The sequence below is a fragment of the Heloderma suspectum genome, chromosome 6, assembly GCF_057233095.1.
Source record: "Heloderma suspectum isolate Gila_16-S chromosome 6, 16-S_ref, whole genome shotgun sequence".
Lineage (NCBI taxonomy): Eukaryota > Metazoa > Chordata > Lepidosauria > Squamata > Helodermatidae > Heloderma > Heloderma suspectum.
In genome coordinates this window covers 54631353-54647948 of record NC_139463.1, presented here as the reverse complement: position 1 = coordinate 54647948, position 16596 = coordinate 54631353, and the positions used below count along the sequence as shown (strand labels likewise).

At 44.0% G+C, this 16596-nt stretch overlaps 1 protein-coding gene across 15 annotated transcripts in view; it reads right to left on the bottom strand.

The window, feature by feature from the left end:
- Positions 1-16596, bottom strand: part of TLK2 (tousled like kinase 2) — a 79333-nt gene that overhangs the window by 37547 nt on the left and 25190 nt on the right. For 9 of the 15 annotated variants that reach the window (XM_084804376.1, XM_084804382.1, XM_084804387.1 and 6 more), the window contains exons 7-10: positions 7749-7916; positions 4226-4321; positions 2006-2098; positions 1190-1300 (exon numbers count right to left, since the gene is read on the bottom strand). In XM_084804376.1, coding sequence (XP_084660502.1) covers positions 1190-1300; positions 2006-2098; positions 4226-4321; positions 7749-7916 — 468 coding nt within the window. Of the gene's footprint in view, positions 1-1189; positions 1301-2005; positions 2145-4225; positions 4322-7748; positions 7917-16596 lie in introns of all 15 variants that reach the window. The other 6 variants (XM_084804386.1, XM_084804385.1, XM_084804383.1 and 3 more) reach the window with 2 other exon arrangements.

The following is a 16596-nucleotide window of genomic DNA, read 5'->3' as shown; positions in this document are numbered from 1 at the left end:
TCTCGATCTTTTTTAACCAGAGACTTTTGGTGTTTGTAAAGATATCCAATCAAGGGTGGTAAAATTATTAACATTAACTATTAATAGTTCTGCTATTAATGCCAAGTCTTCTGATTCAATTTCTTCCTTTAAATAGCATAACAGAATTGTTTTAGGGTCAAAAGAAAATGGTGGCCTGTTATTTCATGAATCACAACTGGAATATTATTCCAGTGTTGCCTGATCAATGTTGTTTGATCAGGCAAGACCAAAAAATGCATAAAGTCTGCTTTGGGGAGTAACATCTCCTATAAGTTTTAGATGAATTGTTTTTAATCTATGTGGGGTGAGGTACCAATATAATATTTTGGAAAAAATCTCATTTAAATGTGTACTAAACAGATTGCTCAACATGTTGTGCAAAATCTAAAATCAGTCCTTTTATCCAATTTCCGTTTGCTCCACTTCTAGTAAAGTACTATAGATTTTACACACATAATTTCAAATTGAGGAGTTTGCTATTCTCGGTTCAAATTTTGTTTTCTCAGAAATGTGTGTGTACTTGACCGTAAGGTGCACTGTGTGCCGAATTTAACACTATTGAGAACTTGGAGTCTATAGTCTTCCATCTGAGCAATCAGAAGAGATTATGGACAACAGAAAATTTTGAACTTTTAAGTAGCAGGTTTTTTTGTTTCCACACTGAAAAAAACCCTAAATTTTCTGTTAATAGTTTCTAATATTGACGTTAGTAGTGAGAGAGCTGGACTGAGATAGGACAGCCTTTACACCAGATTTTTAAAATTATTTGACTAAAAAAAGAGTTCTTGAACTCTGTATTGGATGTCCTTGGCTGAAGCCAGAGTCAAATGAGTTTCCCCCTAAATGATCTTGCTCAACCGCCATATTTTTTTCTGGGTTATACCAATCAGAGAAACCAGTTTGACTGCCCAGTACATTTGCTTTTGACAGTTATTTCAATTAAACACACACACATACATCTGTGTGTGCGTGTGTACACGCATGTGTGTGTCCATGTGTGTGAGAGAGAAAGATCTATCAATCTCTATCAGTGGCTCGAAGTATGTGGGTTATGGGAGGATACAAATTCAAACAATTGGATATGTGAACAAATTTGAAGGGGTGGGAACAGAGGATAATAGGCAAGAGAGGAAGAATTATAAAGAATAATTTGGAAGACAAAACTCACCTTTTCTATAAGGAGCTTCTTGCTCATTGTCACACATCTATTCAACCGTTCCTTGTACTTCTCAAGCATTTTTTGCTGTTCGTCTATCTGTCGCCTTAAGTCACAGTTTGCCTGAAGATAAAGTAATGCTAAGCATGTCAACAAAACAGAGGCCAGTCAAAATGTCACCTGTAAACCAACTGTTTAGAGGCATGAGGAGGAAAAGCTGAAGATGCTACAGTTGTCAAGAATGCCAGAATACAGAAGACGTTATAGGAGCAGACATACTGCTCACTGTTGGGCCACAGAGGAATTTTGGTCACCTTATATTCATACCAATTGTTGCAATCATGAGAAAGTTCGAAATTTGATCTTTTTTGTTTGTTTCAAAAGGCAAGAGATTTGCTTGTTAAAAGGTAATGTATTTATTATGGCATAAACTTTCATGGACAACAGCCTGCTTAATTTGTTAGTCTTTAAGATGCTCAAGGTCTTTACTGTTTTTGCTGCAACAAATTAACATAGCAACGCCTCTGGAGACTTTGCATGAGATTCTCAGATTTTACAAGAGCTTTCAGGAGGGCGGCAAGTTACCACCTTCAACCTATATAATGGGAGAGATACTTTCTTCCATTCAGAGTGTCAAGTATAGAGAGCTCTCGAGCAATCTTCCAGCCCATAAACTTGTCTATTATGGCAAAAGGAAATTTCCTTTTTACCAAGATGCTCTTTTGCACAACAATTTAATCTTACAACTACTCAGTATATTAGATACACCCACATTACTAAAATCTTTGAACATGGGGCAGGGCAGAGTTTACAAGTGTGACTACTTACTCTTAATAAGTCATCTATCCTGCCTTCTTTCTTCTCCAGGTCAGAGTTCTTACTGTTTTCTAGTGCAGATATTTTCTCCATTGTAAGATCAGACTTAGGAGTGGGGTCGGGGGAGGAAAGAAGACAGAGAGAACTGAAACTGAAAAAAAGTCATCCAAAAGGTGGAAAGGTGTTTCAGGGACAGAAAAGCATCCGAAATGGCAGTCTTTGCCCCTTGATTTCATGCTGAATGGACAGGGATATCTTACAAATGTGTAGTAAATTAAGTTTTTATCTAAAAAAAATCGAACCCCAAACACCTGTCAAATGGTATAATTGGTGCTGAAGTCTTTCAAACTTTGTAATAAAAGCATTCTCTACTCTTAAGAAATGGCTTGAGCTTCCTCAGGTATAACAAAGCTGGCAGAACTTCGATCTAATCCCAGTAATGGGCAGGCCATGGAAAAGGCAGGTAGCAAGGTCGTACATACCCAGTTTGCACAAAATGGTGGCAAATTGTGGGTTATTAACCTACAATTTGCTACACTATGTGCTGGGCACATTCTGTGGCCATTTTGAATATTTAACCCCCAACTGGGGTTGCTACATGACATCCAAACCAGGACACTATAGGTTAAATGAGGGTTAAACAACCCACAGCTAACCTACCTACTAATCATAGGTTAACTGTAGGTTGTTTAACCCATGATTAACCTATGGTGTCTGGGTTTGGACATCACGTAGCAACCTGATTGGAGGTTGAATATGCAAAAAGGCTGCAAAATGTGTCCAACATATCACGGGTTAATTAACCCACCATTTACTACCGCTATGTACAAACAGCCCCACAGGCTCTATTACATGGTTTGTATTCCCAAAAATGTTCATTGCCTATGAACACTTTTTTCAGGCTCCAGAAGTATGTTACAGCAGATTATACGGGACTGGCCTTGAGTAAGTTCCTTTTCCTTTCAGGAAAAAAATCTACCCACTTAGGGGATTTTGGTTCTTTGTACTTGTTTTGGTTTACTTTAGCTACCACTTTTGAAAACTTAACCCCTGCCCACAAAGCCTAGAAACTGAAACCTAAACTGGGATTCACAGGATTCAATCACAAAACTATCAGGCCATACAGAGGACCAACAGGACCAGAGGCAGCTTTGCAGGTCATATAATGCCCACTTTTAGCCTAAGAGCTGGTTTAAACTGGTTGCTTTCTGGGCCATTAAAACACACACACACTTTGAACCTGTTTGACAAGATCCAATAGTCAAGTTTTCATTTGTAAAAGCAACTGGTTTTCAAATTGTTCCAAAAAGGTCCTGGGGTTCCTTGGAAACCTATTAGGAGCTCTTCAGTGAAACAAGCAAAGGTGGACTAGCTTCCTTGAAAGACAGCTTGTCCACAAATACCAAGCATCTTCTCCAACGTGCAACTAGAGTTGTGTGTTCTGAATATCGTCCTGAGCTGCACAGGGCAATGGTGCAGCCTCATCAACTGAAACTGTACACTTATAATGCATTCCAGAATCCTCTACAATTTAAGGGGATCCACAGCAGATGCACAATGGCTGTTCAGCAAAAAAAGTCAATGTGAAATGGTCCCCGAAGTTTAGGAAGCTTGCAAACCATCATTTTACATAGTTGTACTCATCTAGGGGCTCTTAGCATGAATGGAAATTTGATGAACATTTGGAGCACCGCATATCATAGAATAGAGTCATAGAATAGTAGGGTTGGAAGGGGCCTACAAGACCATTGAGTCCAACCCCCTGCACTATCAAATACTTTAATGAATGGGGAAGCTTATACTAGCTGGCAGCATCTTCTGCATAGTACAGCAGCAACAAACCTTAGGGCCGATATATGCACTGAGTACACATTTTACAAAGGGGAACCAAGATTGAGAAGTGACAGGATTTTCACTCATGAAGCAAAGATGGCCTTCACCACCAGCAAGGGCTTTTTTTTTTTTTTTCATTAGAACCTCAGAGATGGGAGATTGAAGGCAAAAGACATAGCATCCACTCTGGAATGTGCTGCCCAAAGCAGACTACTTCACTTCAAGGCAAGGCTATTCCTAAGGTCAAGCATGCTTAGAAGTAACCAATCTATGATGGGGTAGCCTTCATTGTTGTGCCACTGCCTTAGTGCCCTCCACTCCTTCCCCAATTGCATGATGCGTTTGACTCAAATCAGATGCAACACAGATATCACATTATGTTCTTCATTCATCTTATACCTGTGTCTGTTTATGTTGGACAGAAATCTGTTTTTGGGAGGCGCAGGAATGATCTGTGTTCCCGGAACCTGTTGAAGAAGGACTGCCTTGCTGAGCCTGTAATAAAAACAGAAATGTAATAAGTGGGCTGGGGATTAATAGGATGGTAAAGCATTATGCCAAACACAAACTTCCCTGCTGTAATCTAAGGATAACTAAAGAAAGCTTATACTATCTAGCTGAGTGCTGTCAATCCTGACAGGCTTACATCCAACTCTTTGGAGCGTCCCAGGCATTGGCCCTTCCCTTGCTCGACTCCCAAAGTTAATCTGACAAAAGATGTCAAAGATAATGTTTGGGACTTATGTGAAAAGTACTTATTCTAACAGGACACCGGGGAGCTATAGGCTTGTCTCTTATGTCAGAGTTTAAAAGTCAGTCTGTTTGCTCACATAAAGTTAAGACAATTTTAATTTCCATTAGATATTATTTTCATGGAAAGAATCAAATGTTTTTAAGAAAATGAATTGTTTGTAAAACTTCAATGTGCTTGGTGAAGTGCTGGGGTCAGGGGCAGTGGCACAAATGTATACTTGCAAGAACTAACAGGCTTGAATGACAACCCTAGAAATGGAATCTGTTCTGGAATTATAAAATAAGTTTATAAATGAACAAACGCCCAGCTACCTTTCCCATGAATACACATCAAGGTAGGATTTTAGGAAACATTGCAGAAAAAGAGAGGTGGGTGGGTGGGTCATAAGGGACATACATTGTGAAGTTGGAAGCCTTGGGCTTCTAAATAAGACTACATTTCACCTAGCAGTCCCAAGACTGCATAGTGGTAAACTGCCCTGCCTCCACCTCCAAGCTGTCAGAGTTGAGAAGTAATAAATTAAATAAAAAAAAGGGCCACAGTTGCAAAAACCAATTAGAAATAAGCGAACAAGCACACAACTGTAAATAGGTTAAGTAATAATAATATAATGTTATAACAATATGAACACACAATGAACGTAGTGGGTGTTAGTGGTCTATTTCAAATAGATTGTTGTTGGAACAATATAATTATACATATGAAAACAATATGAATACAACTGTACATATACTGGAAGATAACAGAAGCATCTGTATCACAGGTATATACATATAAATATTATAATTAGTTCAAGGATCTCAAAGTCCATCCAAAAAGTCTTGCAGGAATCCGGTGTAATCCTGTTTCGCATATGAGTTGCTTCTCCAGATAAATAATAACTGTAAAGGTATTAAGATATTCAGATCTATAGTCATATATATATATATATATATATATGCACACACATATGCACATACGTACACACACAGTATTTGTTGCATTTATATTCACACGAGTTGTCAGTTATTATCCTAATATATACACACGTACAAAAACATTATTTCAAATAAACACAAACGTTCTTGTTAGGAATTGTTGCCATAATCTTATCAAAAATTATTTCCATGAAAGCAGGGCTGTACTTTATAAACAAGGAAATTGTTTCAACTCACCGTCCTTAGACACAACAAAAAACGCTGTGGCAGTATTGTAATCTGAGTAGTTTTTCGAAAGAAGCCACTTAAACCACTGGCATAGCTTGCATTTTATCTCATAGAGCTTCCCAGAGCTAAGAAAGAACAGTACTTAAAGCACGTAATATCGGTACATCGGTCCAAATTAAGAAACTGCGTTTTGGATGCTCCCTTGGTGCAACATTTTGCAGAACGGGTTCATACGCATAGTTCGTAGTTATAGATAGAATTTATTCTCACAGACACAATTGGACAGATTATAATAACTTACTGCTATGTAAGGAGGCGGAGTGGATTTTCAAATTACAGTCTGTGATCCCTAAAGGTTTGAATGCTTCTCTGGATCTGGCATCTTTTGTGTAATATATAAAGACATTTGTATTGAGGATATCTTTCTGATGGCATATGAAGCCAACACTACATCTTTAACAGTAATGTGGATGACTTAGCCCCTTTTTTTCAACACTGGGTATTTAAAACCTGCTACGAATTGGTGTGCTCACAGCTGCTGACTCAACTCATCGACTTCAGAGCAGGAGAAATTATCAGCCTGAGGTTTGGGGTTTGTTTGGTTACTTTGTGTCTCATTTCACAGAAATTTTTCGGTAATGTACCAATATTACATGCTTTAAGTGTTGTTCTTTCTTAGCTCTGGGAAGCTCTATGAGATAAAATGCAAGCTATGCCAGTGGTTTAAGTGGCTTCTTTCGAAAAACTATTCAGATTACAATACTGCCACAATGTTTTTTGTTGAGTCTACGGACGGTGAGTTGAAACAATTCCCTTGTTTATAAAGTACAGCCCTGCTTTCATGGAAATAATTTTTGATTAAGATTATGGCAACAATTCCTAACAAGAACGTTTGTGTTTATTTGAAATAATGTTTTTGTATGTGTATATATTAGAATAATAACTGACAACTAGTGTGACTATAAATGCAACAAATACTGTATGTGTAGGTATGTGCATATGTGTGCATATATATATATATATATATATATGACTATAGATCTTAATATCTTAATATCTTTACAGTTATTATTTATCTGGAGAAGCAACTCATATGCGAAACAGGATTACACCACATTCCTGTAAGACTTTTTGGATGGACTTTGAGATCCTTGAACTAATTATAATATTTATATTATATACCTGTGATACAGATGCTATTGTTATCTTCCAATATATGTACAATTGTATTCATATTGTTTTCATATGTATAATTATATTGTTCCAACAACAACCTATTTGAAATAGACCACTAACACCCACTACGTTCATTGTGTGTTCATATTGTTATAACATTATATTATTATTACTTGACCTATTTAGAGTAGAGAAATAAGACACCTTGTTCAAAGCCAGAAGTTACAATGGAAGCATATCACAATGCTGTTTTGTGCATTTTTGTTCCCTCTTATTAACGTAATCCACATGCTGTTTTTACAAACATGATGGACACCGAACCATTGTTTCAAGAGAAATGCCTATGCTACCATAACCTTACTCTTAAGCTGAAAACCTTAAACAAAATTTTAGCATATAAATCTTGAGAACTGGAAAAACCATGATTTCTTGGACTTCAATTTGTTTTACTTTAGATCATGAGCATTTGAAATTGGAATGTCCATTTCATCACCATGCAAGGATAGGAGAGATGCCAAGGCTGGAACATGGAAGGAGAACAGGGCCTAACATGGCTGAAGAAAGGAGTACCTCAAGGTAGGGTAAATGAAGCTGGCCAAGAAGTAGGGATCTCAGGGAAGGATAATTCCAAAACAAACCGCTCCCTTGGCTCTAAACCTTTAGTTATTTTTGCTGTCACATTTTCACCAACTGCAACCACTGAGTACTAGAATTTTAAGAAAAAGAAAGAAAACAGATTCCAATAAGGGGACTATACAAATGTGGCAGTGGTGGGGGATTGCATGCTATCCACCCATGTCAGACCTATCCAGCATCCCTTGAGTTTGGTCATTAAGACCGTGCTCACCGAAGTAAATGGAAAACAGAGGCTTGTACCCCTCTGGGCCAGCTGCTCGCCCTCTAGCCGCTGCTTCGCTAGCATTGCAGACACCAGTGTTGGCAGAGCAGAATGCTCCTCCTGAAGTTCCTTGGCTGCGCTGCTGTCTACCCCGTAAAGCGGCTGCTCCATACGCCGCTGTAATACATTTAAAGAACATTACAAGATACATCGAAAGAAAAAAAGGGTTGGGGCAGAGAAGGAAGTAATAATGATCCATGAGAGATCCACGCATTGGTAAATGCAGCATCTTGGAAACAGCTAGCAGAATTGGGGGCAGGGGGATCTAGCTATGAAAAGTAACTCTGTTACTAACAGAGTGTTCTCCACTTTTAAAGGCAAATGAAATGGACAGTCTTTGTACTTTTTTGGACATAGCACAAAACTATGGTTTAGTGTTACATGCACGAGCAGCAGCAGAGGGAGAGAAGCCTGTTCGAGCACCATTTCTCTGGGCCTTGTACAAAGGTGCAATATAGGCCCTCTTCCTTCAATACTTTATCTTTACAAGAAATTACAAGAAAGGAATTGCCTTTTAAAAACTGGAGGGCTGATTGTGTCCTTTAGCTGTGTGTTGTTCCTTTTGTTTAAGGTCCTTACATTTCTGTCCGCCCAATTTGTACTAACACCCAAATATGGCAGAATCATATCTATGTATATAATACACGACTGTACTCAACAAATACCCTAGACACTATTCTCCGTCCCTGAAATCTCATGTCAGTTCTTCCATGCACTCTGGTGACCAGAGGTCTAAGACATTTACTCTCATATGTTATGGGGCATGTAAATCCTATCAGCATCACTGATTTCCACTGTCACTGGGATCTCAGCGTCCTGATTACTGTGGTGCTCGTCACGCTCCAGTTGGCTGCTGCACACTGTTAGCTTCTCCTGCCTCTATACAGCCATCTGTGCATTCACACATATGGGAAGCTTCTATAGCTGAGGAATTTTTGGCGGGAACCCTCCCCCACCATCCCAGTGCGCATGTCCCTAGCGGGTTCCTGCCTATTCCTTCAGTTCCTTGAGACTGATCATTGTGGCCTTGGAACCAAGAGGAATCTTGGAACCAACACTGAAATCGGCACCGAAGTGGGTATGGTGGATGGGTTGTGCGAATGCATAGATGGCCACTCAAAGAATGACAGTTACAGTTAAGTAATCTCTCTTTCTTCTTTGTGGTCTCTGTGCATCACACATTCAGGAAAGTAACAAGCTGACTTACTGGAGGCGGGTTGGCATCCTATTATATCACTGTGGACAGTACAGCATGTCTGAAAGAGCAATCAGCCCTGGCCCTCACATCCAGTCACTTGTTGTTGTTGTTCAGTCGTTAAGTCGTGTCCGACTCTTCGTGACCCCATGGACCATAGCACGCCAGGCCTTCCTGTCCTATCCAGTCAGTAGTGGCTGATAAACGTTGACGATTTTGACCATGTTGCTGCCCAACAGAGTTCAGGTATGGCAACTCCCTTGTTGAATGCTACTGAGGTAGCCATTGCATGAGTAGAGTAAGCTTGGACTGGGGCAGACAGTTCGAGACCAGTCAGCTTATACACCAGCTGGATAGTCTTCATGACTCATGAAGCAAAGCACTGCGAGGAGATGGGGCAACCTCACCGCTTGCCACCATAACAGATGGGGAGACAGCCAGAAAGACTCCATTTGTGATCTGTAGAAAGCCAGTGCTCAATGGACATCAAGGGTATGGAGCACTGACTCAAGCAAAGGAGAAGAGAAGAATGCAGGAAGAACCACATCCATCTTAGGCAAAAAAAATGACATCCAAATTAAGAACCACCTTATCCCAATGAAATGTGAGATAAAGTGGATCCACTCGCAGAGTGCAGAGTTCACTGGAGTGCCGAGCTGATGTAACAGCCACCAAGAATGCTGTCTTCCAAGACAGGAAGATCTTGAGATTGGCTTATGAGAAGGCATTGAGGATCCGCTGAATGGAATCAGGATGGCATCAGTGGTACCCACCACCAGATCCTCCATGCTGTCATGTAGAGGGTGTGAAGGTCCAGATGATGCACTTTGCCTTAATCAACGTGAGGAGATGCAGGATCACTGGCAGTCAAACATATTCACCCCTTGCTAAGGTGGAGAAGGGGGGAGGGGAGAACCACGGTTGCCTTGGCCACCATGGTTTCATCAAGATGCAGTTTGTGCTGCCTGCTCTGATCTTTGCCACAACCTTGGTGATAAGTGGGAAGGGAGGAATAGATAGAACAGGACTCCTGTCCAGATGAAGATGAAGGGATCCCCCCACTGATTACAGATTCCGTCCTGCTGTGCTACAAAACACTGGACAGACAGGATTCTCCCCCTGCCCCCTTCCAGTCTATCCATTCGTTGGAGACCAGGAATGTCTGACTGAGTTGGTTGGCAAGAACACTGTCCACACCGGCTACACTGATTGCTACCAGCCCAATCTGACAGGAGACACACCAATGAAAAGTACAGAGAGTTAAATCAACCAGGGGAAGAGATCGCTTTCCTCCTTATTTGTTCAGGTAAGTGACCACAGTATTGTCTGAAACCAAGCCAGCCCACTGACTCCAATTCGAAGGCTCTGAGAGCCTTGTCGACAGCCATCAACTCTAGCAAGTTGGTATGTACGGTAGCTTCCACAGCCAACCAACAGCCTTGCACTGTCAATTTCCTACAGTCGGCACCCTATCCCAAGAGAGCTGCTTCCATAGTCAGTACAGGGGGCAGAGAAGGCTAAAGAAACAGCATGCCCTGTAACAAACTGGTGTTGTTGGTCCACGAGCTCAACAGGTCTTTCACCCTCTGGGGAGTTTGAAGGCGAGTATGTTTCGCATCCCACCTGGGATCAAAAGCTCAGATAAATCAATTTTGCAGTGTCTGTGTGTGAAGGCAGGAGTACTGCACAATTGATGTCATTGTGGCCATCAATCCCAGGGGACCTTGGATGAGCCATAGTCTTATCCTTGTTGATTAGTTCCTCCACCTGAATAACTAGGGACTGAGCCCAGACTCGTAGAAGGAACACGCGACTGACCTCCGAGTCGAACAGAGCTCCTATGAACTGGAGTCTCTGTGTCAGGACTAAGTGTGACTTCTCCACATTTATGTAGAGCCCAAGAGTGTCGAGGAGACCATAAGTCATGTTTACTGACCAAAGGAGACTGTCTCTGGTTGAAGCGACCAACAGCCTATCATCGATAAAAAGGCAGACCTCTACCCCTTGGACTTTCAGGAAGGTGCTCACCACTGCCACGCAATTTGTAAAAACCATTAGCAGTGTGGCAAGCTCCAAGGGCAGCACACGAAACTGGTAGGCATCGGTACCGATGGCAAAGCCAAGAAAACATTGGTAAGATCTCTCAGTACTGATGTGACAATACAAGTCTTTCAGACAGACCGACATGAAGCAGCCCCCTTTTGACAGCAGCAGGAGGATCAATGTATCACCATGCGGAACTTCCTGGACATAATTAAGGAGCTGACATCCCAGACATCCAGGATCAGATGAAGCCCTCCATCCCTCTTTGATACCATAAAGTACCAAGAATAAAAGCCATCGTGGAGTCGACCACATGGTACACGTTCTATCACCCCTTTTGCCAAGAGGGCGTCCACCTCAACTTGTAAGGTGAAGGGCACATCAGCGTGAAAGGAGGAGGGAGGGCACTGAGCTCCAGTAGCACTTCTGGATAAGGTTCTGACAAACCCAAGGGTCTGACATGATGTTGGTCCAGGCTTCCGGTTGAGGCAGCAACTTGATTAGATCATACCTGTTGCCTCTCCAGATTTTTGGCTTTTAAAATCCTGATTACAGTAGTGTGATCTTGGTATTTTTGTATTAGCCTAGCTCTAGTTTTGTTTTTATTTATATATCTACTTATATATCTTCAGGGGAGAGCTTGATCATGACTACATCAAAAGGTAAGAAAAGCTCAGAAATTCCACCTACCCCTGAAGCCTCCTCCGGCCAAAGTTTCTAAGGTGGAGCTCATGGGGAAGATGTTATCGCTTCACTGAAAAATAAGACTTTACAGTCTAAGCAATTAGAACAACTGCAGCTGATCCGAGATTCTATTAATACTCTCCAGGGATCTGTAGATTCTACGGATGTTCGTCTTAACCTGATGGAGTCAAAAATTAGTATGTTGGAGGAACAGGTTACAACACACGAGAGAACAATGGCTATTTCTCATAGTATAATATCTGCTTGTGTTTCTCTTCTAGTAACTTTTTCTCGGAGAGCCAATTTGCGTATCCTTGGGCTTTGGTAACAGCCTACACAGATTTGCCTGATGGAGTTTACAGATGTGTTCCTGTGTGAGTTACATAACTGCTTGGACACTGGACACCTTGAGTCCCAAAGCCACAGAAAAGTAAATTTGCCTGGTCATTAAGTCCAGGTGTTGACCCTCCTTGTCCACCGCTGACAAATGGACTCTCCTAGAAGCCTCCATGATGACAGAGTTGGGAGCATGGTGTTGAAAAAGAAAATTTGCATCCTTTTTCTTGGATGCGATACATGCTCTCCAGCCACTTAGATGCGGGGGGCATGGATGATGGGGGCTTCCAGGACTGTTGGATGGTTGGACACCAGAAGGAGCGGGATAGCCATTGGGCAGACGTTTAGGTATGGACTGGATTGAAAACCGGCTCCTTGACTCAGGAGACAGGTTTTGTGTCTCTAGTCCCAAAGACTGAGCCATCTGAAGGATCAGATTGGAAAACTGATTCAAATCCTGACAGATAAGCTGCGTCCTGAGCACCCATCTCTGCATACAGCAACATGGTAAGATAGTGCTACAGAGGAGTATGATGTTGAGACAGATTGATACTCATCTGTAGCAGATAAGGGAGATGCTGCAGTGACGTCTGGTTGCTGAGGCACCGCCAGCGGCACAGTATCCATTGGGCATATATAGCAGCAAGGCTTCTATGGAAGTAGGTTAGATCAAAGAGTGCCCTGTTGGGGGTGGTTGACTCAATGCACTCAGCAGTCGTAGTGTGGTCAAGGCTGGAGGAGCCAACTGTGCTGGCTGCATTGCTGCAGGCAACAGTTGCAGCAAGGGTACAGGTGGGGAGGGTAAGAAAAGGTCATCTCTGGGATGTCTGGAGACAGCGACTGAAGGGGCAGGTCAGTATCACCTAGGGTCACCCCCCAAATCATCCAGCCAAAGGTGGTAGTACTCACTCCTGCAATCGCCCCGATGCCCATCTTCCCAACTGCAAGGTCCGCTGTGAGGGACATCCTAGTCAGACTGCCTGTTCAGACGGCGATCTAGACTGAAACTTGGGTTGCTCATAAAATCTAGGGGCATGGTCCCTCCGTACTGAGTAGCCGGAGAACACAGAGTCTGGGGACCCAGCATGACATAGTGACCACTGGCCAAGTTGAGAAGATCAGTACCGACAACAGACCCAGTCATTGCTGGTGCCAAAGGGGTGTCTCTGATCTTACCCTCCAATGTCGACGGTATAGGAAGCGAGTCTTGCATCGGTACTGTAATGCCCAATGTTTACTGTATCAGCGAATTTGGCAATGGTGGTGGAGTGGGGACGCTTATTGAAGCAGCTGATACTGATTGCTCTGATACTGCCACCTCCTTGGAGCCCTTCTTTTTCTTCTTCTTAGCCTCAGAAGATGATCTTGGAGCCCTGACCATTTTTGACAACTTTTTTTGCCACAGAAAGTGTCAACGACTGGCCAGGTGTGTGTGTGGGTCAAAGAGGGTCATTGACTGCTTAGCTTTGAGTATGTCAATTTGGCCTGTAGGTAGTAGAGTCCAACTGGGGGATGAGGCAGACCCCGACATTTGCACAGGCCACAGCAAAGACGCAAGTTTTGGCAGACACTCCAAAAGGGTTAGCTGAAGTCTGAGCCATAGGCTTCTTTGGTACTTCCCTCGCCCCAAGTGCCTTCTTCCAAAAAACAGCATGAAGTCTGTCAGACCAATTTTCCCCAAGGTAGAAAAGCAAAAGGGAATGGTGGTCTGTAGGTGATAGTTTACTTCCACAGTAGACACACTTGCGAAAGGCACCCATAGGGTGCCCTGAGGTCACCGGGCAATCGTAAAAACCACAAAACAAAAACAAAAGAAAATAAAGGATAAAGATAGCAGAAAAGAAGGAATAAAACCTCAGCAGTTCTCAAAAACAGCTCACTGAATGAACAGAAGTTCCCAACGAGGCAACCACAATGGCAGTCAAAAGAGAACTGAGGGAATAGGCGGGCAATGGAAATTCTTTACTCACTGGTGAATTTCTGTTCTCGAGTGAAGGACGCCAGCCGGTACAGGGAAAGTCCCGCCTCCGGGTCCGGGAAGGCAGTCTCCAAGGAGAACCTCTGGAGGAGGCAGGGCCTCCCCCAGTCTTCCAAGTTGTTGAATCTCCTCGGAACCTCTTTGTCCTGACGGTCTTCAATTGTGAACCTTGATTGATGAACAGTCTGAGGAAGCCACAGTGGTGAAACCTGCCTAGCCTAAGAGTCACCTAGAAGGAAGCTGGCCCAGGCGGGCCTGGCTGGCCTCCTTCACTTGATGAGAACAGAAATTCACCACTGAGTAAAGAATTTCCATTTTTCCTACTGAGTGCAGGAGGCCAGCTAGTACGGAGATGTGTCAAAGCAGTTCATCCCTGGGTGGGTTAACAAACCCTTAGGCCAGCCCCCAGCTAGGGTTGTAGAACCCTCTGAAGGACCCTCCTGCCAAAGGCACCCTCTGCAGAGGCAAAAAGGTTGATTTTGTAGTGATGTGTAAATGTATGTACGGATGACCACGTGGCCGCCCTACAGATCTCTTCTAGCGGAGCCCTCCCCCAGAAGGCTGCTGGTGTGGCCATCCCCCTAACCGAGTGGGCCAATATTCCCTCTGGGACACAAGTACACGATGCACTCATGTAGCCAGCATGCCAGAGAAGCTACTGACACCTTTTTGCCCACGGAGGATGGTCTGAAGGACATGAATAGGGTGCTGTGTTTCCTGTGGGGCCTGGTCCTATATAGACAGAACTTGAGAGCCTGTCTGGCATCCAGGGTATGCCATTCCCTCTCCTGGGGGTTGGAAGGGTGAGGGCAGAAGGGTGGGATGACCAGTTCCTGGGCTCTGTGGAAGTCAGAGTTGATTTTGGGGATGATGGTTGGGTCCGGGCGGAGGACCACCTTGTCCCTGTGAAAAATACAAAGCTCCTTTTCCGCCAAAAGAGCCTCCAGTTCAGAGACCATTCTGGTGGACGTGATGGCCAGGAGGAAAATCATTTTGAGGCTCAGCACCTTAAGGGTGGCAGCCCCTAGGGGATCGAATGGGCTTTGGACAGTGCCTTGAGAACAGTGTTGAGGCTCCACATGGGGAACCTCCTCACTGGGAGAGGATTGATCAATGAAGCCGCCTTAAGGAACCTCTTAATGTGGGGATGAGAACCTACCCCCCCCCCAGCTCCCCTAGGATGGACCCCAAGGTGGAAACCTGCCTTTTTAGGGTATTTGTTTTGAGGTCTGCTGACAGGCCCTCCTGGAGGAATTCCAGGATATCGCCTTTGCTGGTGCCTAATGGGTCCCTCCCTGTAGCCTGGGCCCAAATGAGGAAAGCCCTCCAGGTGTGCTCATACAATCTATTAGTGGAGAACTTCCTGGAGGATAGGAGGGTGGAAACCACCTTTGAAGAGTAGCCCTTGGACCCCTAGCAATTTCCACTCAACTTCCAGGCAGTTAGTTTCAGGAAACCTGAATCCTGGTGAGTGATCAGCCCTTGAGTCAGTAGGTTGTGCCAGGGTGGCAAGGTCAGAGGCTTGACCGTGAAGAGGTTTATAAGGCTGGCGTACCACGGTCTCCTTAGCCAATTGGGTGTTATCAGGATTAGTTCCGCCCGCTGGTTCCTCAGCTTTTGGATCACTTTCGGGATGAGGAGAAGAGGAGGGAAGGCATAAAGAAGCCCCCTGGGCCAACTGCTAGTCAGGGTGTCTGTGAACTTGGCACATAGCGGATGGTGAACCTGGGGAGCTTGGCGTTCTGCTGGGATGCAAAGAGGTCAATTCAGGGTCAGCCTAACCGGTTCGTCAGCCAACTGAAGGTGTCCGGGTGGAAGGACCACTCCCCTGGGTCTAGGGACGTCTTGCTGAGCCAGTCGGCCTGGATGTTCAGTACTCCTCTTAGATGCTCTGCCTTGATGGAGCAGAGGTGTTTTTGGGCCAACCTGAATAGCATCATGGCCACCTTCTGAAGGGATTTGGACTCCAGTAGGTTGATGCTGAGGTGAGATTCCTCCTTGGTCCATAGGCCCTGGGTGTGGTGGCCCTCACAGAGAGCACTGCACCCCATGAGGCAAGCATCCGCAGTCAGGGTGGTGAACGTTGGGGTCTGGATGGGGACCCCATCCATGAGATTGGGTGGGTATGACCACCAAGTCAGGGAATGAGAGACTTCCACTGGGATTCACACTGCTGGGTTGAGGTTGGATGCCATTTCCTTCTGGAAGGCCAGGAGGAACGACTGTAGGGGCTTTGCGTGGCATCTTGCTCACTGGACAGTCTCCTGGCATGAGACCATCATGCCATCATGCCCAGCAGTTTTCCCATCTCTCTGAGGTGGGGCTTCTTTTCAGTCTGGATCCACGCCGCCGCCTGCTTAATGTAGTCTGTCTGTCTGGGGATAGAGTCATGATGTCCATGGCCATGTCCAGGGTCACCCCCAAGTGGAGAATGGACTATGAGGGTGACAGGGAGCTCTCCTTCTCGTTGATGACGAATCCCAGGGACTGCAGGGTTGAAAGAGTGGTGGTCGTGTCCTGCATGCACTGTTCCCATGACGGTGAGCAGATTAGGATTTCAT